General features: G+C 44.0%; 2 protein-coding genes across 12 annotated transcripts in view; both read right to left on the bottom strand.

The window, feature by feature from the left end:
- Positions 1-8,830, bottom strand: part of LOC118382066 (pleckstrin homology domain-containing family A member 7-like) — a 163,476-nt gene extending 154,646 nt beyond the window's left edge. For 2 of the 11 annotated variants that reach the window (XM_052483554.1, XM_052483562.1), the window contains exon 1: positions 8,119-8,827. In XM_052483554.1, the coding sequence (XP_052339514.1) occupies positions 8,119-8,657 (539 nt within the window). In that variant the 5' untranslated portion in view covers positions 8,658-8,827. Of the gene's footprint in view, positions 1-1,094; positions 1,562-3,737; positions 3,885-8,118 lie in introns of those variants that run through there. The other 9 variants (XM_052483584.1, XM_052483604.1, XM_052483545.1 and 6 more) reach the window with 8 other exon arrangements.
- A 2,085-nt stretch (positions 8,831-10,915) lies between these two features.
- On the bottom strand, positions 10,916-21,379 carry LOC118362904 (pleckstrin homology domain-containing family A member 7-like). The gene is made up of 4 exons (XM_052483860.1): positions 20,632-21,379; positions 20,449-20,525; positions 20,278-20,335; positions 10,916-11,526 (listed from the first exon to the last, which is right to left on the bottom strand). Exons 1-4 carry the CDS (start codon positions 20,712-20,714, stop codon positions 11,445-11,447), a joined length of 300 nt encoding a protein of 99 aa, XP_052339820.1. The 5' UTR covers positions 20,715-21,379; the 3' UTR covers positions 10,916-11,444.
- Between the last annotated feature and the right edge of the window lie 2,937 nt (positions 21,380-24,316).

The raw sequence follows: 24,316 nt of genomic DNA, 5'->3' as shown, positions 1-24,316 counted from the left end.
GTCTGCTAAATGACTTAAATGTAATGTAAATGTAAAGAGGAAGTTACAGGTCTGTGAGAGCCAGAAATCTTGCTTGTTTGTAGGTGACAAAATACTCATTTTCCACCATCATTTGCAAATAAATTAATTACAAATCCTACAATGTGATTTTCTGGATTTGTTTCTTCTCATTTTGTCTGTCATAGTTGAAGTGTACCTATGATGAAAATTACAGGCCTCTCATCTTTTTAAGTGGGAGAACTTGCACAATTGGTGGCTGACTAAATAATTTTTTGCCCCACTGTAAATATCAATGTAAACCACAACGATTCAATCTGTGTTTAAGTATGTTCACACCAGGGAGGTAGAGAAAACAGTATTACTTATGGAGTATGGAGAAAACCATTTCAACATATAGGGAAATAAATAGCCCATCATCACTGAATTGAGAAACTGAGATATGGGACAGATGTATAAATTGTCGAGCTGGGTCCTGAGAGCGGTGTGAGGAGTGACCCCACAAACAACACATTCCAAACAGGGGTCTGCCTGACCACAATAACAAGGAGTAGGCTAGTCAGTGTCTCTGGACAGCATGACTGAGCTTGCCAACAACCATCTGTGTGTCCTCAACCTGCCTCAACACACACACACAAACTATACTGACCACACAGAAACAAGTGAACGTGAAACAGTTCAACAACACAGTAGTCAATATTAATGACAACATGCACTAAAGCACCATAATGGTTTATTTGGCTTCCCTTTCCGTTTTCCCTGGGGCAAGAGACGGCATTGCAGAGCTAAAAGGCCTGGTTAAATGCAGCTTTCCTCTGTACACCAACCCGAGACATCGTAGGACATCGTAGGTAGGCAATAGCCAGATGTCTGTTCAAAAAGCTCCGCACTAACACATGACAAACAAGACAAAACTTCCCTGCCATGGATCATACACAGACGCTTTACGGTAGGCAAAGCAGTGAGTCTGCAGCAGCTGTTAGCAACCTCTAGCACATCAAACTGAGCTTAGCCAGGTAGCCATAAAGAAGGCTATGGTTCATCTGTGCTAGTTCTGCTATAGGAGTCCTCCAGGAGGGGACATCAGCCATACAGACCTGCTAGGAGTCCCATGGTAGAAGGGCTTCCTGGTCCTGGGTTGAGGGGTGTGTGAGGAAGAGGAGGAGCAGCCCAGCTCCCTCCACATGTTAGCTGCAGGACAGGACAGGTCTCTGCTCTGTGTTGTACTCCACTCAGCTGTGATGCTGCCCACTGTTGACGTTGTCTCAGGAACACATTTAAACACTGCTTCCCGCTTCTTCTCCTGGGCTGTCCCACTCAGACGGAGACACGGGGGGTGGGGCTACTGCAGCACGCCCACATCTGACGTGATGAGACCCTCCCCAAAACAGCCCCCAGCTCTGGGGTGGGATGACCGAGGGGCCCAGTCAACCCCAGAGCAGTAACACAGCAGGACTAAGGAGGACCAGAGGGAGACCAGAGTGTGGAGCCTCGGCCATGGAGCAGTAGGAGTAGCAGCCTGGGATTGCCAGAGCTCCCCTCCCTCTCTTCTGCTATGTGCATTCCACAGTGGAGCAGTGACGTCAGAGCCCTTTCCTTTCCTGTGTTGGGCTGGATGCCCCCTCTCTCTCCTCCATTCCCCCTGCAATCATGCAGAAACCACTGTCACACTGGCAGCATGTGCAGGGGAAGGGAGGGGAGAGCCAGAGGGGGAGATACGGGGGAAGAGAAGGAATAGGAGAGAGAGAGAGAGAGAGAGAGAGAGAGAGCGAGAAGAATGGAGCGCAGTAACATGAAGGAGGGAGTAGGGAAAGATGTGGAAATGGGAAAAGTGAGGGAGGGAGAGTGAGAGCGAGAGAGTGTGAGAGCAAGAGGGAAAGAGAGAGCGTCCGTGCCCTGAGAAATAGCAGCAGAGCGTTGGCAATGCTCCAGCAGCCTAAGAGACTGATTACTAGCCCTGCTGAAAACGCCTCCTATCAGCTAATGAAGAGAGGGGAGGGACACAGGATGACTCCGGCACCAGGAAAAAGATCCTCCAGAGGAGAACTCATTTCCCCAGCACCATCCTTATCCCTCATTCATCCCTTCTACCTCAGCCCCCTTCTCATCCCTGGTCTGTTCCACAGCTACTGTAGCGCCACCCTCATCCCCCCCAGCCTCATCCACTGCTGCCCTTCTCATCCATCCACACAGACAGATTCTGTACCCCAGTCTCGTAGCAAGGGACTCTTTAGCCTTGTAGATTTTACACCAGTCTGGCAGATTCTCCAGTCTAACCGCACCAATTATGTCATTTGGAATAATGCAAAATACCGCATTCGGCATAGCGGGACAAGAAAGCAAGAAAGGCAGTGACAGCAAAAGCAAGCCAGCACGAGGGTATGAGTTGCTATGGTGATTTCAGTAAACAAACAGTGAAAATTAACATCCGGTAGAAAACGCAGACGGCAAAAGTTTAAATATTTGAACTCTGGCAGCAAGTCCCGTCTACCGTAGAGGCTAACGGCATTCACCGCCAGCCTTGATGGCATTTACAGTCATGCTCTCATTGAAAACTATGATATCCGGTTTCCCATCTACCTTGTACCATCTAAAATGCAGCATTAGCCTAACCATGCTCTGCTTCCCAGGAAGCACAAATACACAGAAACCAGAGAATAAAATAGAATTGCCAGGGACGTCACAATACTATCATGATACTTAGGTGCTGATGCAATATGTATTGCGATTTTCACGATTGTATATGTATTGCGATTTGATACTGCGATTGTATTGCGATGATGTTCCAAACATATTGCTCACTATACACTCAGTGGCCAGTTGATTAGGTACACCACCCAGTTCATGAAAATGGTTCCCTCCTACAGACAGGAACCGAGGGTGAACCTGCTCTGAAATGCAGGGCATTTCATAATGAGTGCCTCAATCAATAGAGAATAGAGCATCTACTTCAGCCCCCGGCCCACCTTTCCCCTCTGCTTCTACTTAGCATAATCACCCTGGCTTCCTTAAATGGCTTCTTAAACCGCCTACACACATATTATCACACATTCCTTATCCAGGGGGTGCCGATAGCTCACACTTCCTGGTAGACACAGACACACTTCTTCAACCACTTCTGTTGAAGACTTTCCACCCTGATACTCTCTGATATCAGGCTAACCTCCTGGGAGGTGAGCTTCAGATCAATTCAACAGTGTGGGGTTGTCACACCAGAGCAAGGTACAAAACAAAGTGAAGGGTGAAACCCTGAATCTGCGTACTGGGAAAATGAAACCTTGCATAAAGTAAGCCACAAATCTATGAATCTATTATTCACTTCCATATGTGTCCATATCAAATACTCTACTCAGCATCTTGAGAGCGATGTTGGGATAATATCAAACAGGAACAAGCACCATGTATGGGTATTGATAGTGATACCACTGTCTGGGGACAAAACCACAGCATTACATACAGAAAAACACCATCAACAAAACCATGGCCACATCCACAAATATGACACCCAATATATGGCAACTATTGGCCGGCTTTGATAGGCCACATAATTAATGACCTATGTACTAACTCAGAGTAAGATAGAGAACCACAACATCACAGTTTATTGAACCTCGTTGCTGTTAGTGAGTATAAGTTAGGTATATGCACAGGCTGAGCTAATCCTACATGAATAGAGAGCTTTTCATACAGTATAAGGTTGCAAAGGTTCCTCTTTCACATAGCTATAAATAATATCTTACCTTTGCCTTTCACACCAGCCACAAGCTATGAATTCCTCCTGTTGGTCTGTGTTCGGTTGGCTAGTCTTTCCCTCCACAATCCTCAGTATGTCACAGCATTGCATTAGTTCAGAATGTGAAGAGCAGTATTGTAACCAACTGACTAGGTATCCCCCTTTCCCTTTCCTTCCCTAACTCTGAAGGAAACTCTGTTTTCCTGTGTCCTTTGCTATCATTTCAGCACTCCTTTCCCAGGGTGTGACCAGCGAGCCTGCAGTGTCTGCAGTGAGCAGCCCCACAGACAGAGACGGCCTGCTTGGTTCAGGAATGTGCCTGGATGAATCTGGACTCCCAGCACCTCACACTCCAACTAGGCCAAAAATATCCTGCACTGTCCTGGGAGGGTTCTGTCCTCAGAGTCCACCGATGGAGAAAACAATCACAGATCAGGATGTAACACACACAGAGCTCTGTTCCTTCCCAGTGAGTTCCCCTGTACCTGCGTTGAGTGTGGAGGCAGAGGGCTTGGTGAGAGGGTGACTGGGGAGAAAGCAGAGTGCAGCATCAGACAGGGGTATTTGTGCTGTTTCAGCCACTCGCTGATCTGCCCCCACTGTCACCCTGGGCAACCCTGTCAGCACCTATGCCGCGCCTCCTCTCTGGGACACAACTATAGAGAGACGATAAAGAGATAGAGAAAATTTCCCACCACTCAGTGGAGAGAAAAAGGATGAGGAAGGGTACTGTCTAGCCCACCAGGTAAAGCAGTCTGTTCGTCTCGGCTCTAAAGAGCCTTAGTCTCTCAGGTTACAGCAGCCATGCAGTCGTCTTCAGACAGACAGTGTCTCGTCAAATCAGCTGTAAGTGATGACCTTGCTCTCAGGATGCAACCGGAACCTTCCGGTCTGGGGCCCGTCTCTTCTTCAAGACAGGAGCGAGACAGACAGACATATAAGACTAGATGAGACTAGTAGGTTTTGGTTAAGCTCTTAGGGCACACTGGTTAAATAGGACAGACCCCTTAGGGTTGAACCAGTATACCCTGTAATCTGGGTAAGAGACAGATCACCGTTGACTGCTGTTGAATTCTGTCAATAAGCCTTTCCACAGTAACAAGGCCCCAGCATCTCCAATCAATGCCCATATCAAACCCAACTACACATTGAGGTTGAAATGAAAGCCCCTATTGGGTGACTGGTGCCATGTGTCCTGTTAGCCCGAGTTATGACACCATTACAGAGAGAAAGGAGCAGAGGCAGGACATAGTAGGGATGAGGCTAGACATAACCTAATTGAATAGCTATTTAATTAGGCCATGAGGTTGTCCTGGGGCATGTTCAGTGAGGGAATGAACACTACCCCAAAATTAGCCATTTACTTTTGAGTATGGAATGGTGACTAGAGATATCACCTTGATAAAATGTGAGAAAAGAGCAGCGAACAGGAATATGTTATGAAATGAACATGTTCCAATACTGATCTATGTAAATGACAGTTCATCTGTGAAGGCTGGTTGCCAGGGAAGACTGACAGTTGTGATGTGGTGTGAGAGGTGAGGTGAAAGTCAAGAGTGGTTGAAGATTCAACAGCAATACCTAGATCAACCCTGAGAATAACCATAGTTCAACCTATCTGACCGTGTTCCACATTACACATGCATGAACCCACACACCACAGGCACACACCACAGGCACACACCACAGGCACACACCACAGGCACACACACACACACACTCCAGTGGCCAGAGGATGATTCATACAGACAGAAATGACTTTACTCTCCCTCTACAGATATTTCACCAGTCTTTAATATCCTGAGGCACTGCCATGCCCAAAGCCCTGGGCTATTTGTCCTTTGATCACTCATGTCTCAGTGAATTAAGGAGCCACAGAGTTATAACTGGGGGCCACGGTCAGGCAGCTAAAGACAACTAACCACTGCCCAGCCATAATTAGACACATAAATAGTAGAAATCAATAGAGCCATTACTGTGTGACGTGCCACAACAGCCTGGGACGGGACGGCCCCCAATGTGTTACTGTAGTCAGCCATGTGTCTACCGTGTCTACCATCTCTACTCAGTGTCATTCATCTCCCTCTACACTTCTCACAACAGCCACAGGGTTACTGTATGGACACTCCTGTCACAAACTCATATAGCATCTGTAAAAAATAATAATAGCTGTAGAAACCACATAATACTTTTTAAAACTGGTCCATTTCTCTCTGCTCAAGCTACAGGGTAATATAATATTCAGTAGACCTAATGTAACTAGCACAAAGCACGGCCAACCCACTTTACAGTGGATAGGGGGAGATTCCACTCGATCATGAACAATTAGTTTTGCATCTTTGCACAATGGACAAAATGAAATTGCATCAGGCTGAGTCCTCACACTCCCTTGTGGTCGATGTGTTCAATAACTACTGCAGTAAATGAAATTGCTCCAGATCTGCTTTCAGTGGCGTACAGCAGATTGAGCTTTCCATTTGAGGTTTTCACACTCAATAATCTGTTAATGTGAACAGCAATATTCAATCACAAAATCTACAGTCACTAACTGGTACAGACCATGATCCTATAAACTCTATGATTTCACGTTTACTGGAGGCGATCCGTACCCTGTGAGATCCAAAAACCAGCTAGGACTGAACCTCTCAAGCCCTGTCAGAGGCAAAGCACCAGCTAGGACTGAACCTCTCAAGCCCTGTCAGAGGCAAAGCACCAGCTAGGACTGAACCTCTCAAGCCCTGTCAGAGCCAAAGCACCAGCTAGGACTGAACCTCTCAAGCCCTGTCAGAGGCAAAGCACCAGCTAGGACTGAACCTCTCAAGCCCTGTCAGAGGCAAAGCACCAGCTAGGACTGAACCTCTCAAGCCCTGTCAGAGCCAAAGCACCAGCTAGGACTGAACCTCTCAAGCCCTGTCAGAGGCAAAGCACCAGCTAGGACTGAACCTCTCAAGCCCTGTCAGAGCCAAAGCACCAGCTTGGACTGAACCTCTCAAGCCCTGTCAGAGCCAAAGCACCAGCTAGGACTGAACCTCTCAAGCCCTGTCAGAGGCAAAGCACCAGCTAGGACTGAACCTCTCAAGCCCTGTCAGAGCCAAAGCACCAGCTTGGACTGAACCTCTCAAGCCCTGTCAGAGGCAAAGCACCAGGCATTATGGGCCTGGAGGATCATTTGAGGGATATTTTCAGGTTGGATGACGTCCCCAGTGTGATGACACACATACAGAAGGTCTATAGCATCAGACACGGTGATTTACACTACAAACTGAGAAGCACACTCCTACACTTGACAGAGAATTTGAGGAATCCAACCTTGCCAGTAATAAATGCAATATAGAATAATTATATCCATGGTGTGACAAATGTCTAGGACTTAACAACTAAGACAAATTCATGGAAAATGCTGCCCATGTCTTTCACAGTTATCAAATCAAGCCATTAAAAGGACAAGAACAGACACAAAAGGAAAAGAATAGACACCACAGAACAGAGACAATACAATACACAAATGTCAGAACATTTTGCAAATTAAACTTAAATCCATGAAGCATGCAGAAGGGATGTTCAGTGTTCCACGGAGCTCGGTTGGGAGAGTGAAAATCTCAGCGCCAGAATTTCCATTTATAAAACAGAGGAGCTTAGAAGCCCATCAGGAGATTCCAGTCAATCCCACACTTCCAAACCAACCACTGGGAATTCTGCATGGGGGCTCAATGACAACACTATATTGCTTACACTGACTTTCTCTTGTTTCCTCACTCTGTGCCAATCAAAACTTTTCCTGTCTGAGAAATGAGGGAAACCTGCAGCATATTTCTGCAGTGTCTCCACTCCCAGTGTCTGACAGAATGCGGCAGGCAGGCAGGCAGGCAGGCAGGCAGGCAGGCAGGCAGGCAGGCAGGCAGGCAGGCAGGCGGGGGCGAGGAGCTGCTATCATGGGAATTTAAAGCAGTAGGAACCGACCAAGTGTTTCCCTCCAGAGGGGCATTGGAAACAACTCTGAGGTGCACAGGATCCTCCCTCTGCCTCATGAAGAGAGAGACAAATGACAAGAGACAAACCACAAGCAATCCACAACTCATAAACTATTATCCACCTCAGCCGTTTTTCCCCTCAGCCAACTTCCTTCCCAAGAGATACTGCACATGCAAATAGAATAAGTATACCAAACATGAGGAACACCTTCCTAATATTGAATTCCCTCAATTCGACAGAGCATGGACTCTCACCAGGATTCACCTGGTCAGTCTATGTCATGGAAAGAACAGATGTTCTTAATGTGTTCTATATGCAGTGTATGTCAATGCTTTATCTTTCAGCTTACAATGAAAGTGTATACATTTTCAAGGTGTTATCGTAATATATTTTGACGAACGAATCTGAGGCATTACCTTGCACCTTTTTCTTCTATAGTTTCCTCCCGGTCTTCTTCTATAGTTTCCTCCCGGTCTTCTTCTATAGTTTCCTCCCGGTCTTCTTCTATAGTTTCCTCCCGGTCTTCTTCTATAGTTTCCTCCCGGTCTTCTTCTATAGTTTCCTCCCGGTCTTTTTCTATAGTTTCCTCCCGGTCTTTTTCTATAGTTTCCTCCCGGTCTTTTTCTATAGTTTCCTCCCGGTCTTCTTCTATAGTTTCCTCCCGGTCTTCTTCTATAGTTTCCTCCCGGTCTTCTTCTATGGTCTCGTCCCTGTCTTTTTCTTCTTCTATGGTCCCCTCCCTGTCTTTTTCTTCTTCTATGGTCTCCTCCCTGTGTTGTCCGGCAGCCTCCAGTTCCAGCAGTACCTGTTCATGTTCAGCCAGGCATTTAGCCTCCTGACCAAGAGGTATGCAGCTGCAGCAGGTTCCCATCCTGGACCCACTAGCCTCTCCTCTGCTGCCCTGCTGCTGGCCACCCTGCTCTGTCTCTGACCGTCTGGCCCATGACTGGCCCATCCTCTATAATGTAGCTCACCACAGGAAGAAGATTGTCTCATCTCTGCCCTGACAACTGTTAATGTATTCATTGCAGGCTCCAGAGTTAAACATATCAAATGTCAGTTTGGTGAGTGATGGAATGCCTGTTTCCCAGCTCTGCAGTACATAGCCACCCACTGTAACAGCCTCTCAATCCACTCTTTGTCCTGCTCCCTTTCATTCAGTGCAGAGTTATACCCCCAACCCTGTCTGTGTCCTTAAACTGCCATCACTTTAATCAGTCACCACGAACATGACATGACAGCTGTGTTCCTAACGCCTTGGCCTTGAGTGGCTGTTCAAACCATTACACAGGTTAGGACAAGATGAATGTGGAAACTGGAGACCTGGATGGGCATTTAGACATGACACCAGTGTATTTGTGACTAATGACAAAACAGCCTTACAGTAGGAGTAACCAAAACATCTATGGCTCCTTGAAAAGTGCTTTATAAAACCTATTTATTATTTACTAGTATTAATGTTAACCTGTTAATAATCTGCCCTTGAACAAGACACTTAACCCTGATTGCTCCATTTGTACATGCAGTGAAACAGGACAAATATAAGCCCCTATTTGATGTAATTTCTTTTAGAATGGATCCTGGCATCTTCAATAACTTCAGACAGACTACGTGCTCAGGGGCAGTGTTAAGCTAACACATTGTTTCCTCTCCCACTTCCACAGGATAAATGATTCATTCTGCAGCAGGTAGAGTATTCTCAGAGAGGAGAGCACTATAGCCCCTGTACCTCTACTGCAGCTCCACTGGAAACAGCTTCTGTCAAAACAGGAAATCATTCAAAAGTCTTGTCATGGCAAAGGGCCCTGCCACAGCCTCTGCCTACTGCCTCCAAAACTTCAGAACAATCATTACACCCTCATTCTCCAAAAATCAGGGAGGGAGAGAGCCAGGGAGAGAGGGCCAGACTATCCTGCCTCTCCTCTCGGGAACATCACACGCACGTCGCTAGAGCTGTCAGTTCAGCCCACACACGGACTGTCAAAGTGCTTCTGAGTTTAACAGCATTACATGAAAGTTGACCAGCTACACAAGAGACGTATTTGTTTTGATTTAGCTGAGTGATGAAATACTGTATCACCTAACAAATCCAAGTATGTATTTGGGGATGGAAAAGTGACTGCCTGGTAATGCTGCTGATGCCATGGTGGTGAGTGGCATGCAGGTGAATGGAGGTTGACACACAATGCAGAAGAGCCCGGTCATTCACTGATTACAGCCTTCAGCATAGCAAGGAGCGATTCCAGAGTGTTTGGAGAGCTTGACATACACACTGGGGGGAGCTAGACAAAGAGAGGAGACAAAAACCCTCTCAGAATCACTAATGTCAGGTGAAGGTCACAGCATGGTCTTAACAAACAGCTGAGAGAGGAGTAGAACAAGGACTGTTATTTACACACTGGATCAGACAGACAGCACATCTCACCAACATGCTGAAGTGTGAGAGACAGGGGGTGAGGATTCTTTGTAGCCATCATAGCCAATACATACAGAGATGTTTGTGTACTTGGAAACAAATGGAAAAGACAGCTTTAAGCCACCCTGCAGTCTGACCGCTCATAGATGCCCTGGGCTGAATGAAACAGCCACAGGGTTGAGCAGTGGGAACTGTGGAATTCCACTTCTCAGCATGAAACCTCTAAACACCACTACTGGTATGTAAGAGTGGGTAGCAGTATCGTTTCAGACTAGCCAGAGAAAGGACTATGAAAACTATAGATTATTGGCCCAAATCCCAGGGGGGAATAACTGCTTCATATAACCTGGAATAAAATACCTTCACAGAAAGAGGATGTTTACTCTGTGGTCAATCTTTCTGCATATGAGAGAAGATGAACAGCTCTTTGAAAGGAGTTTTCAACTTTATATTAGTTTCAACGGGATAACAGCAGTTAAACCCACCACCAGTCTACTGCATTGAGAGCAGCTTGGCTGCGGCTGATACAGGTACAGGGAGTTGTGTCTGATTGGTATTCAGTGGCATGATTCTTATCACTCCCCCGTCATCTCTCCATCTGCCACTTGACACAGAAATATCGGAATTTCAATCAATTCCATAGTCCTTGGAACAAACATGACATTAATGGACAAATTCCACCTTACCTACAGTACATTCACCTGAGGGAATCAAGACTTAGTTCTGGGTGGTCAATTGAACTGTTATGAGGCCAGAATGATTAAAGTAATGAAAGTGCATTCTGTGTCTGTGGTGAATATAGGCTTTCCTAGAAAGCACACCACACCTGCCAACACTGAGTCATAACAAAGACAGAAATGACAGCAGTCAACACGTTGCTGTTAGAATAAAATAGAAGTGTGTTTCCTTAGAATTACCTTCCAGAAAGATTCAACACGACTCTTTCTTCCTGTGGCACCAGGATGAAAGGAACAGTTGGGGATACACTTTAAAAGGAAGTAGTTTTTTTTTACACCATTAAAAACTGATCCACTAGGGTCAAGCAGCCCCAGTGAAAGGAGAAGTACAAAGGACAGCTAAAGTTCTTCCTCTCTCTGTGGCAGTTTGAAAGTCAGCACTGAATTGCAAAGGTATTTTTGGCAGTTTCAAAAGCACTCAAGAGTTGAATACAGGTACTGGTGTAACCGTCAAACTGTTGAATTTGCTACACTTGACTAGGTTTGCTGAGCAGATTAACCTTGTCATCTGCATTGACGGAGATGATCATTACCATTCAAACACATGTTCCTTCAGAACAAGGGGATCTTGGTATGCTGAGGCCAAAGGTCAACTAAAGCATTGTGACGTTAGTTTGTAGCCTTCCTTCACTTGGAGACTTGGATCTCTGCACCGGTGAAGCGTGGATTTGCTGTGTGCAGAAAGAGAATGCTTTATTAGTGGAGCCTAGAGATAAACACCTGTAGGGAAACTGAGCTGCCTTTAATCTCCATTTAAAGTGTTTTGCTTCACTTCACGGCTAATTAACTAATTCTTCCCAGAGTGCCGTTATACCACAGAACAGACTATACCAATTAGAAGACTGGAGGGAGGTGGCAAATAAACAGAGATCTGAGATAAATAATAAAAGATTGATGGAACCATCATTTTTATTAGGTAGAAAAGTGGAGGGATATAGAAGAGAGGGAGTCTGTGTGGGTCTATATGGATATTGTACACTTCCCCCTGTCAGTCCCGCAGGTTTGCAAACCCCAAACAACAATAGCAACATTGTCCCAACAGGACACCATTGTACCTCAATTGGATCATTTCTCCCCTGGGGGAGCTATAGAGTTGCACTTTTCCCAAAGCATCGACTGCTCCAGCTATATGTTTTCTGGGGGAAAAACTGGGAAAACCACTTCAAAGGCTCTAGTGTAGCTACTTAAAACAAAGTGAAAGAACATTCATATCTTCAGAGTTGACTTTATCAATAAATAAATACCTCTCTCAGTCTGAGTAGAAAGAATTCTAGAGAAATGCAAGTCAGGAATATAGTGCCAGATTAAAGTAACAGCTAAAGAGCCCTGGTCCAATCTGAGACAGGAGAGGTTATCTAACTAACCCACCATGTTAGAGAGCACTAAGGCAGACCTCCATTCCTCCACTGACATGTACATGTACTACATGTAAATGAATGTGAGTTTCACGACGACCGCGCTGCCCGTCTCAACAATCCCTTCTTTGTACTCTAGCTCCGCTGGTTTCCACCAGCAACCTGCTACACAACCAGCAGACCGTTGTCACGGCAGCGCCATGTGGACTTGGATTCCGCTCAGCCTGTCACAGCATGCTCCATGGACAGCAGGGGGAGGGGGGACCCCAAAAACCTATACAGACAGCTCCATCCAATGATTATGGGAGACTTCAACCTAAAGTGCTACTGTTTGGATGAAACCTCAACCACATCTATGTCAGTCATGGAGTAAATGTGACTGGTTTAAAAATAGTTTCTCTTTTAGACAGGAGCTATCAGTCATATCTGGCTTGACTTCACAGTTGACTGTCATATTTCTGAGAGACTGGAGGTTTGATGAATTAACCAGCCTATGCCTCCACTCATGGTGCTTAATTAGCTGAGTGCGAGGGTGACCGGGCAGGCAGGTGGGTTATGCATTCAACGACTCGCCCATAATTACCTTAAAAGACACATGGCGCCGTCCAAGATGGCAGTAAATCAAATTAAACTCCACTGTGAAGTATTGAAGAGCCCACCATTAGGTGAAAATAACAGAAGCCACATCAGCAGAAATGAATGATTCTCCAATGAGGCATAATAAAGAGGCCAAGCACAGCACAAGGACAAACTCAACATCTCTCATTGGCTATTCCAAGACATGAACACATGTTCATATTAAATGGTTAAAGACATTTTAAAAGTCCTTGGTTGCACATGTAGTTACTTGGAAACTACAGTTCCGGACCTGGTGTAATTACATGCAACTACACTGCAGTAACTAACTGATTTGATTAACCTTAGGTAAAGTAGCAGTAGAGTGGAACAAAGAACACAAGAGTGTGTCAAGTTTGAATTGTGTTGAAACCACAGCGATACTTTATGGGAATTCTAATGTGAGAAGAGGGTTGTAGGACAGTCGTGACTTGGCCTGTCCCTGTCGTCTGCTGTTACCGAACCCACCAATGTTAAAACAGCACAATGACAAAGACACAATGTCCAGCTAGTGCCAGAGAAGAAGACCAAAACAGCATCCTTGCTTCCATCAAGTCATTTCAGCAACAAATAACCAATTGATTTTACAGCCAGGCTGACAGTTGGGCCATCATAGATCTCCGGGTTGGCCTGTTGTTCTCTTTTCTCAGCGGCCAGAGAGACGGGCACAATGACTCCCTTCATGCAGCACACAATCAAAGTGTCAGCTATAACACATTTCTGCAATCATTTTCTTTGCCCTTTTAAAAACTCACATGTCTGAATGCCAGCTTCCTGCCTCAGTCATGTCTATAGTGTTTACATAAGGTGCGTTGAATTGTCTGTGTTACGAGTCCTCCATCTCAGAGTAACACATTTCCAATGCAACATAGGGAGCAAGACAGCGGCACAGACAATCTATGATATGATCTTGCACTGGGCTGTTTAGTTGGCAGGTGGGAGGACATGGATATCAGTGCTGAATGAGTTATACTGCCACGGTCCCACCAGACTAAGTCTGTCTGAGACTACGGAGGAACACACCAGACTTGAATGGGCATCCACCAATCCACACCAGTGTTGCTAAGCACTAGAAAGCATCTGTCTGCAACCACAGAACACTTTCATTAGTTATCAATGAGTTATTAATTTGTTATTACAACTGCTTTGAGTCAGGAGATATTAACAATATTAACACAATCGTGTTATACTGAGGCTCATGTTTGTGCTGTGTGCCGCTTGGAACAGACTGTTTGCTCCCAATAATTTCCTACATTCAAAAAACTATTCACACAAAACAAGAATACAACCATAGCAGTACAAAGCATTTTATGGCAGGCTCTCTGATTGGGGCAAGTGAGGCAAACTAAAAGGAGGATGACTGGACAGAGTTGCCAGTGTTTTCCAAAAGTACATAGAGTAGCCAGACAAATAGAAAAAGTAGCCAGCCAGACGCTCAACATTTTTTGCCAAAAGAGCTCTATTTTTGTGGCCTGGGTGATGAAATGGAGGAAGTGACAGATATAGCGGAGGCAATCAATGAAATGATGCAGTCCAGGTGAGTCCGATGAGTCGCTGGTGTGCGTAACGATGGTGACAGATGTGCGTAATGATGAGCAGCCTGACGGCCTCGACCACCAGAGAGGCAGAGCAGGTGCAGACATGACAGTCTAGGGCTAGGCCTAGTTGATCACAACTATTTTCTAAGTAAAGAGAACATTAAACCTTTTAAACATTTAACCTGTCTCTTGAGATTGAAATCTTAGTTACAGTTTTACTGCAATATATGCCAAAATAATGTTCTTCAAATTATACATTTTATTAAAACAAAAAGAGTAAATCAATTTTAAAAAGGTTGTTTGTCCGGGTTTAATTTTTTTAATTAAAATTAATTAATTGGAGTTCGAAATTCACAACAATGTTTGAACCACATCAGGAGACCACTTTTGAGGATTTGAGGGTGTAATTACCCTTTAATTTAAGTGTGCACCTAGCAAGAGGTTGTTGTTTAGCTGTGTTTGTAGCAAAAGTGATGAGTTTGCAAAACAAATACCGATCGGATCGATAAAAATAATTATGATATCATTCTGCCAGGTAAGAATATGCTACTTTGCAGTTAACATTTAATGTTTTTTGGGAAAGCCTTTCCATCTACCAGAAGACTGTTTTCATTAACATCATCGCTAATGGCTAGACTCACGCAACATACACACACAGGGGCATGGCACACCGGTATTTGGAGAGTTTCTCTCATTTTGCAGATCTTCTCAAGATCTGTCAAGTTGTATGGGGAGCATCGCTGTGCAGCTATTTTCAGGTCTCTCCAGAAATGTTTGATCGGGTTCAAGTCCGGGCTCTGGCTGGCCCACTCAAGGACATTCAGAGATTTGTTTTCCGAAGCCACTCTTGCATTTTCTTGGCTGTGTGCTTGGGGTCGTTGTCCTGTTGGAAGGTGAACCGTCGCCCCAGTCTGTGTTCCTGAACGCTCAGTAGCAGAATTTCATCAAGGATCTCGCTGTACTTTGCTCTGTTCATCTTTGCCTTGATCCAGACTTGTCTCCCATTCCCTGCCGCTGAAAAACAGACCCACAGCATGATTCTATCACCACCATACTTGACCATAGGGATGGTGCCGGGTTTCCTCCAGATGTGAAGTTGGTCAGAGTCCTTAAGGTGCCTTTTGGCAAACTCCAAGCGGGCTGTCATTTGCCTTTTACTGAAGAGTGGCTTCCGTCTGGCTGCTCTACCATAAAGGCCTGATTGGTGGAGTGCTGCAGAGATGGTTGTCCTTCTGGAAGGTTCTCCCACCACCAAAGGGGAACTCTGGAACTCTGTCAGAGTGACCATCGGGTTCTTGGTCACCTCCCTGACCAAGGCCCTTCTCCCCCGATTGCTCAGTTTGGCCTGGTGGCCAGCTCTAGGAAGAGTCTTGGGGATTCCAAACTCCTTCCATTTAAGAATGATGGAGGCCACTGTGTTCTTGGGGACCTTCAATGCTGCAGACAATTTTTCAAACCCTTCCCCAGATCTGTGTATATATAGACAGGTGTGTGCCTTTCCAAATCAAGTCCAATCAATTGAATTTACCACAGGTGGACTCCAATCAAGTTGTAGAAACATCTCAAGGATGATCAATGGAAAAAGGATGCACCTGAGCTAAATTTTGAGTCTCATGGCAAAGGTATAATAAGGTATGTTTTTTTTTGTTTTTATACATTTGCAAACATTTCTAAAAACCTGTTCTTGATTTGTCTTTATGGGGTATTGTTTGTAGATTGACGCTATAACGTAACAAAATGTGGAAAAGGGGTCTGAATACTTGCAAATTCACAAGCATCATTCCTCTCTGTAAGAAATTTGACCGCAACCAGAGATCTGTATATGAGGAGATGCTCATGTCTCCACCCTAACAATGGGAGTAGTTGTCCCAAAGGCGGGAAGACAGGCGACAAGCTTAGGTCCAAAATAAGCCCACAGACATGCATTGGGCTTGTTTTGGACAGATTTTGGTGACAGAGAAACCTCTCCCTTCGCCTCTTCCTCTCTGCTACGTTTCCCCATTATTGCTTGCTTTCTGACTGACAGGCACCGATCCCATCAATAGATCGCTAGAAGATGCATATTGTTCATTCTTGCAGGAGAGGGCTCGACGGACTAGCGAATTGAAACTGTTAAATGAAAAGTAGCCTAGTTAAAATGAAGTGGAAAAAGTAGGCGGCTGAAAATGAGACTAACTGGCTAATAAGCTGACAGCCGGTGCTAATGGAAAACACTGATTCAAAGACAGTACAGTATGAAGGCTAAAACTGCTTCTCCAATAGAAATAGCTAGCTAAGCTCATGCGTAGAAAAACGTCATCGGGTCTAACAGTCATTTTGCGCCAAACTCTGCATGTGCAGGAAGTCAAATTAAAGACACTCCTTCGATATAAAGTTGTTTTTGACAAAAAAGAAAATGTGTCAATTTGTCTAACTACTGATGACATTGGCTCAATGTGCTGCTAGATTTCGAGAAAATGAACAACGAAGGAAGCATTTTTCCCTTCTCAAACCCCGGCCTGGTCCGTTTGGTCTGTTTCACAAGTGTTCCCGGAAGTCCCGCAATGTTGCACCTCTGGGTTTAATAACTCTGAAAGAGTTGCTACCCACCAGAAACCACCAATGGTGGGAGGAGTCCTCCTTCCATTGGTTCACAATGAGGGACCAATGGTCATGCATTCTCTATGTCTACACTTGCTTTACAGTATCAATCAATCAGATGTATTTTTACATCAGCAGATGTCACAAAGTGCTATACAGAAACCCAGTCTAAAACCCCAAATAACAAGCAATGCAGATGTATAAGCACGTGGCTAGGAAAAGTAGACTTGTCAGTTGTCATTGTTAACTTAATCAGTTCTTTTTCAGTGGTCTGTTATCTGCTCTGTGTGTTTCTCCCTTTTCCAGGGACCCATCTGCTACACACTGGCAGCCAGAGCCTACAGAGTTGATTCCCATCAACAATCATGATGTGAAACACTGCAGAAGGAAATAGCCAGCTAGATAATGCAAATGGCTCTCTACTGAGTGTCTGGGTAAACAAATAAAATACTCTCTCTACAGTGAGTGGTTTAATGTTACTTATACAAATATAGCACAGCCTGTTAGTAGCCAAGAGAAAGGTAAAGACTGACAGAATGCTCTGGTAGATATGGTGGATTGGTTTTTGGGAGCCATAATCATTTTCTGTATAGAGAAAGTGTGACTTTGGGGATCCTGTTCTCGCTGCCTCAAGACTGTAATCATGCTATACATCTCTGTCACCATTAGGTCACAGACACACAAGCCCCTCTCCTGCCCCTTCCTCAGCCACACACACACACAACACACACACACACACACACAGCTAATGGAGAGAGTAGAGGTATTGCGTATTGGAGGGTGTGAGCTGAATTTCAATAGATTTCTTTCAGTCCTGCTTGGCATTGCCCTTTATTTTCTAAATGATGTGGGCAGAAAGCAAGAGTTAATTGGCATGAGAACTTCAACAGAGCATCAATATAGCCTGTCAACCTATTGTGATGTCTGTAATCAAATCACAATATATTGTGATGCAAAACATAACCATACATGTTCAAACACTCCATGCAGGCGTATCCGTGGGACAGATGGGAAATTACATCACATCAGTGTGTGTGTGTGTGTGTGTGTGTGTGTGTGTGTGTGTGTGTGTGTGTGTGTGTGTGTGTGTGTGTGTGTGTGTGTGTGTGTGGTAAAGCAGCATCATGTGTGTGTTCAGTACTTTCTCTTCCTCAAACACAGATGCTCTAAATAGTAAGAAAGTAAATTAAAAGTAGGATATTATCTAGCTACAGATCCTGAAGATAAGCAAACATGACCTTAATCCTATATTGTTGAGTAGGTTACGTTGGTCAAACGCAAACATTTTTTTCATTCATCTCACCTTTGGGGATTGCTGTCAAAATAACAGGAAATGCATTTCAAGGTGCTGGTTTATAATAGGCCTGGGTAATTTCTGTCTGAAACCTAAAGTAAGCATAGGCAACTGATGCATAGGTTAGGCTAAAAGTGTAAAGACAGCAGTCTATGATTTTACAAAACTATAGATAAATGACTTAATAAACCATAATAAAATGGTCCTGAAAAATACAATTAGTGGTTGGCAATCAGTGGAGGCTCCTCAGAGAAAAAAGGGGAGGACATAAAAATGGTAAAACATTTAAAAAGTTATACTAAATATAATCATGTCACCAAATAATTGATTAAAACACACTATTTTGCAAAGAAGGTCTCCAGTAGAACCATGCTGTAGCCGGAGGACAGCTAGCTTCCATCCTCCTCTGGGATACAAAACCTAGGAGGCTCATGGTTCTCACCCCCTTCCATAGAAATTATGACAACTCCGAAAGACGTCCTCCAACCTATCAGAGCTCTTGCAGCATGATCTGACATGTTGTCCACCCAATCAAAGGATTAGATCATTAATCTAGTACCGAAAGCATAGGCTACAGCTAGTTAGTACTGCAGTGTATAAAATGTGGTGAGTAGTTGACTGAGAGAGATAAAGACAGTAGTTGAACAGTTTTGAACAAAATAACTTATTCCAAAATGAAAGAGAAGCAAGAGAGAAATAGAGAGGAGATTGTCATTTTAATATTTTTTCACTTTCAGTTTCACTTAAAGTTACTGAGCTAGCTAGTTTAGCCTACTGGAACACCCTGCTCAAACAGAGGGATGCTATGGCAGCTATCTGGCTATGACTATCCAACACATGGAACTCTTCCAAGTCAAGGTAAGCTTTTGGTTTTACTAATTTAATTCCAGCGGGGCCCGCCGGTGTAACTGCTTACTGACTGTACACTAACGTTACTGTATTATTGAAGTGGGTTTACTAACGTGTCAGTTCAATTAGCTATGCTGACTATGACGTTACTTTAGCTAATATGTGACAACGATGTTGCTGTGTGTAGAGGTTTGGCTTGATGTGCTGTGCATTGAAGTCCAGAAGCAAAGGGAAGAGGTGAGAGGAGAGTGCATAGATGCTAGAATGATCACAATGTGCCTGCTATGGAAGTGAACTGTGTTAACGCATGGTCAGGGGTGTGGGTATTCATTCCACCTATTCTGTTGAAAAAAACATCTTAAAACGGAAGCAAACTGAACAAAACAGGGATAAACATACCTGAATTTGTCCAACAGAAACTCTAGTTTGTAACTGTTGGACTAATGATTACACCCTATATCAGCAAGCAAGAGTGTGCAGGGCTGTATTGAATGTCACTGTCTGTCACCTCATTTGTCTCTTGACCTGTGTGCAATACATAGGCTAAGTTGTAGCAACCTCATGACGAGTATAGGGAAAATTTTATTATCATGTAGTAGCCTAAACCTATTGCTGTTACATTGAACTGGGTGAATGGAATATGAATGACAGTCATCCAATTTGCTGTAATAAAATAAGGCCAGGATCATGGGGAAAAAAACTCTTAAAACGGCAATGACATTGCAAGATAGTGTATGATATAAAGCCTGAATAGCCTAACATAGCAGGAATCCCTGAGTAAACATTTGCATGAAGTTGTAGGCTATGCTATGCTATACAGCATGTGTTTTCGTTCAGCATGTAGCCTAATAGTGGTCTCATAAAGGGCTCGTCAGGAGCAATAGGCTCTCTGAATTTCTGTGACATTCAGAAAACCTAATCAACAAACCAATGTGTTCTGTCCTAGTGCAACATTGTATCCATGAACACCTGGGGTATTTTTATGTGTAACCGTGAGAAAGAAAGTGATGGTTTGCATTGCAACGTCATCATTGCTCAACGCGCTGCAATTGATGCATTTAAAAGACTGCATGCCTTCAAGCGTGCTACCGACACAACAATACTCCTACAGCTATGAGCTATTTGAGCTCGAATCGGACGTTATTGGAGTCACGCACATCCCATACATGAACAACATAAAGCTGCACTCACTTAATGAAGTAGCTGGCCCCCTCGTCCGAGAATCCTTCTTCCCATCCCAGTGGTAAATCTAAAACATGAATACAACGGGCTGCGTGAATCTATACATATCTAGAAGCGGTAGGCTAAAGCACAATGTGTACAGCAGTCATGAAATATCGTATTATTCATTCCTGCGCGTACCTGATCGTATCATGTGTCCAGAGTTGACAGGTTCACTCGTACGAGGATGGAGCCAAGTAGTGCTGTGAGTTTTATCACTGAAAGAAAGACACCTGTTACTGGACGAGGATAACGTGAATAACTGCACAATTAACCCATTTCATCAGTAAAACGTAAAGTTAAATCATCACAGTGCATGCTCACCTGATGAAGAAGACCCTGCCATCTCGATAAACTCCATAGGACCAGTGGTCAGGTAGAGTGTCCCGCCCGAGCGGTGCCGCCATGATCCCGGCTTCTTGTTCAAGCTATTTCATGCTCTAATCCCCTCCGCAGAGTTTTCAGACCAATGATCACCGCTAGGGCTGTATACTTTTAAAGGGGAAGACCAAACTTGTAAAAAGTCCTAAAGCCAGCGCGTCTTTGTGCCACTTTTAGCCGACGAAAAGGGGGGTAGACATACCAAAGCGTGCGTGGTTGGCTGTGGTTGAATCAAATGCGGTGCGTAAAACATGGTTCTCCAATTCAGTTCAATCAAGCGCAGTATTGTTATGCATCACAAGGGTGCAGCTACAGTAATTACACATAAGGAATGCGTTGAAAAGATTTCAGCATTTGAGAAGATTAACATTCCTAAACAATAGTCCATCACACGTAAATTCCAAAACTCAACTGAACGATTTTTCCTGCAGTAATGACGTCACCCACAGTAGCCTAAACTACAAATTATATAGCATTTCCTGATGAATCTAAGATAGCCTTTGAGCCTATGGCCTGTGGAACATACAGGTAGCTGGCAAAATAAAGACAACACCAACATATAGTGTCTAAATAGGGCGTTGGTCCACCACGAGCCACCAGTACGGCTCCAATGCGCCTTAGCATAGATGTGTTTGGATCTCTATTGGAGGGATGCGATATTCCATTATTTATTGTTTTGTTGATGGTGGGGGATGCTCAGGTTCATAATCTCCCATACGGTATTCACACCAATCGATTTTTTTTCCCACAATTTGTTACGTTGCAGCCTTATTCTAAAATTGATTAAATTATTTTTTCCACTCATAAATCTACACAGAATATTCCATAATGACAAAGTATTATGCTCCATTGTTAAGAATTAAAAACATAAATATCTTATTTACATAAGTGTTCATACCATTTGCTATGATTCTCGAAATTGAGCTCAGGTGCATCCTGTTTCCATTGACCATCCTTGAGATGTTTCTACAACTTGATTGGAATCCACCGGTGCAAAATGCAATTGATTGGACATAATTTGGAAAGCAACACACCTGTCTATATAAGGTCCCATAGTAGACAGTGCAATTGTCCGTAGAGCTCCGAGACAGATCTGGGGAAAGGTAACAAAAAATGTCTGCAGCATTGAAGGTCCCCAAGTACACGATGGCCTCCATCATTCTTAAACGGAAGAAGTTTGGAACCACCAATACTCTTCCTAGAGCTGGCTGCCCTGTGGAGGTGGGAGAACCTTCCAGAAGGACAACCGTCTTTGCAGCACTCCACCAATCAGGCCTTTATGGTAGAGTGACCAGACGGAAGCCACTCCTCAGTAAAAGGTACATGACAACCCACTTGGAGTTTGCCAAAAAGGCACCTTATGACCATGAAGAACAAGATTCTCTGGTCTGATGAAACCAAGATTGAACTCTTTTGCCTGAATGCCAAGCTTCACATCTGGAGGAAACCTGGCACCATCGCTACGGTGAAGCATGTTGGTGGCAGCATCATGCTGTGGGTATGTTTTTCAGCGGCAGGGACTGGGAGACTAGTCAGGATTGAGGGAAGGATGAACAGAGCAAAGTACAGAGAGATGCTTCATGAATACCTTCTCCAGAGCACTCAGGACCTCCGACTGGGATGAAGTTTCACCTTCCAACATGACGACAACCCTAAGTACACAGACAAGGCAGCAGTGGCTTTGGGACAAGTCTCTGAATGTACTTGAGTGGGCCAGCCAGAGCCCGGACTTGAACCTGATCGAACATTTCTGGAAATAGCTGAAAATAGCTGTGCAGCAAAGCTCCCAATCCAACCTGACAGAGCTTGAGAGGATCTGCAGAGAAAAATGAGAGAAACTCCCCAAATACAGGTGTGCCAAACTTGTAGCGTCCTACCCAAGAAGACTCAAGGCTGTAATCGCTGCCAAAGGTGCTTCAACAAAGTACTGAGTAAAAGGTCTGAATACTTTTCTAAACTTTTTACTTTTCTAAAGTCACTGAGATCTCTTCTTCCAACCATGGGTAGCCAAAATAATGGCCAAAATTTTTATACATGACCCTAAGCATGAAGGGATGTTAGTTGCTTAATTTACTCAGAAACCACATATATGTGTGGAAGTAATGCTTTTAATATACTTTGTATCCCTCAATTAGTCAAGAGTTTCCTTTATTTTGGCAGTTACCTATAAGGTTATGGAACATTTGTGCCACTTTCACGTGGTAGTCAGAAATTAATTTGTGACTTGCTAATTGGTTGTAGTATAGACTTGCCGCCAGGGGTGTCATGCACCCCAAAAATCTGAGGCACAAAGTAGGTGAAGAAGTTTTGGGGGTGGTCCAGAGGGGGGGGGCATTTTTCAAACACCTGAAACAGCATTTTCCTGCAATTTAGAGCCATAATCATTATACTTAAATCTGTCATGTATATTTTTCTGCATATCTATGCATACTTCTTGAGCTGTCTGTATCATCCTGACTTGTGCTAAAAAATCAAATTTAAGAAACCTGCTAATTTGCATCTCTGCTAAAATCTGTGTAAAAGATTGAAATGAATGTGTCTTATTCAGTACATTGTTATTGCTTGCTTTTCTAAAGTCTAGAAACCTTGCCAGCAGACATGCCAGAAGACATGCCAGATAAGATATTTAGACAATCTCTAACTTGATAGCCTGAAATGGCTTGTTGGTAGCTTGGGAACCTATCTGGGCTAGTTAAAGCCAACTTCATAAAATCGCTAGGTGGCTACTACAGAGAAAAAACAGGACAAATCTGATGGGTATGATGCTTCTGCGTACCGCTTTCAACCAGTTAGCAAGTAGTACGTTTCCTAGTTACAACCAGCACGTGAACGCGGCATATGTACATATAAATTGGCCATAAATACAGCTAGGGCATTATAACTTATACAAAGTTTGCGTTGTTCATTTAATAACACTGGACACTGTCACGTTCGTCGGATGAATTAGACCAAGGTGCAGGTGGTAGGTGAACATCTTACTTTATTAAAAATGACAAAACAAATGTAAAATTCTGCAGGCTACACAGCACCTATATAAAGATGCATATTTTAGGACATTTCAGTAAGATCAGTGACAATTATTTTTTTCCGCTCATTTTTTAAATTGAATTAAAATTGCAATAATTTTGACTCCTCAGCACCCTTACTTCCCATGGCTATGGCAACATCTTGAGGATTTCAGAAACGTATCATGTGTTGGACTAATATTTTGGATAGATGTTCAAAGAGGTTACAGAAAGATTCTCAACAACAAAAGAGTGATCAAATTACGTCTACATCGGTATAGGCTATGTAAATCTGTATTTCTTTAACGGTAAATATTGCCTGAAGCTGCACTGTCAAAATTGGATACGGACAGAAATGTCCTAAAATATGCATCTGTCTGTGCTGTAATGGGACTATTATCCCATGCCTTACATTGTCCTTACACCCCAGGTCCAGCAGCTATCAGGTTTCTCTGAGTGAGACACTTCCCAGTAACAAAAATACACTGACATGGCAGGACCTCTCTCAAGAGCAGGGCAAGTTCACATAAAAAGAAGCAACTGCTCAGGAGGCCATTGTTGTCATCAGAGAAAGGCTATAAATAGCCAGCTTTATTGTGTGGTATGGCTGACAATATGTTAAA

The sequence above is a fragment of the Oncorhynchus keta genome, chromosome 2, assembly GCF_023373465.1.
Source record: "Oncorhynchus keta strain PuntledgeMale-10-30-2019 chromosome 2, Oket_V2, whole genome shotgun sequence".
Lineage (NCBI taxonomy): Eukaryota > Metazoa > Chordata > Actinopteri > Salmoniformes > Salmonidae > Oncorhynchus > Oncorhynchus keta.
The sequence above is the reverse complement of the archived record's forward strand: the minus strand, read 5'-3'. Positions and strand labels throughout refer to the sequence as shown.

What these genes read in the sequence shown, in the direction of transcription:
- LOC118362904 (XM_052483860.1), bottom strand. Translation starts at nt 20,714, where the DNA reads ATGGCGGCACCGCTCGGGCGGGACACTCTACCTGACCACTGGTCCTAT. An exon ending in GGCAGGGTCTTCTTCATCAG is followed by an intron (nt 20,526 to 20,631) that starts GTGAGCATGCAC and finishes TCTTTCTTTCAG; the next exon opens with TGATAAAACTCACAGCACTA. An exon ending in TGGACACATGATACGATCAG is followed by an intron (nt 20,336 to 20,448) that starts GTACGCGCAGGA and finishes TTCATGTTTTAG; the next exon opens with ATTTACCACTGGGATGGGAA.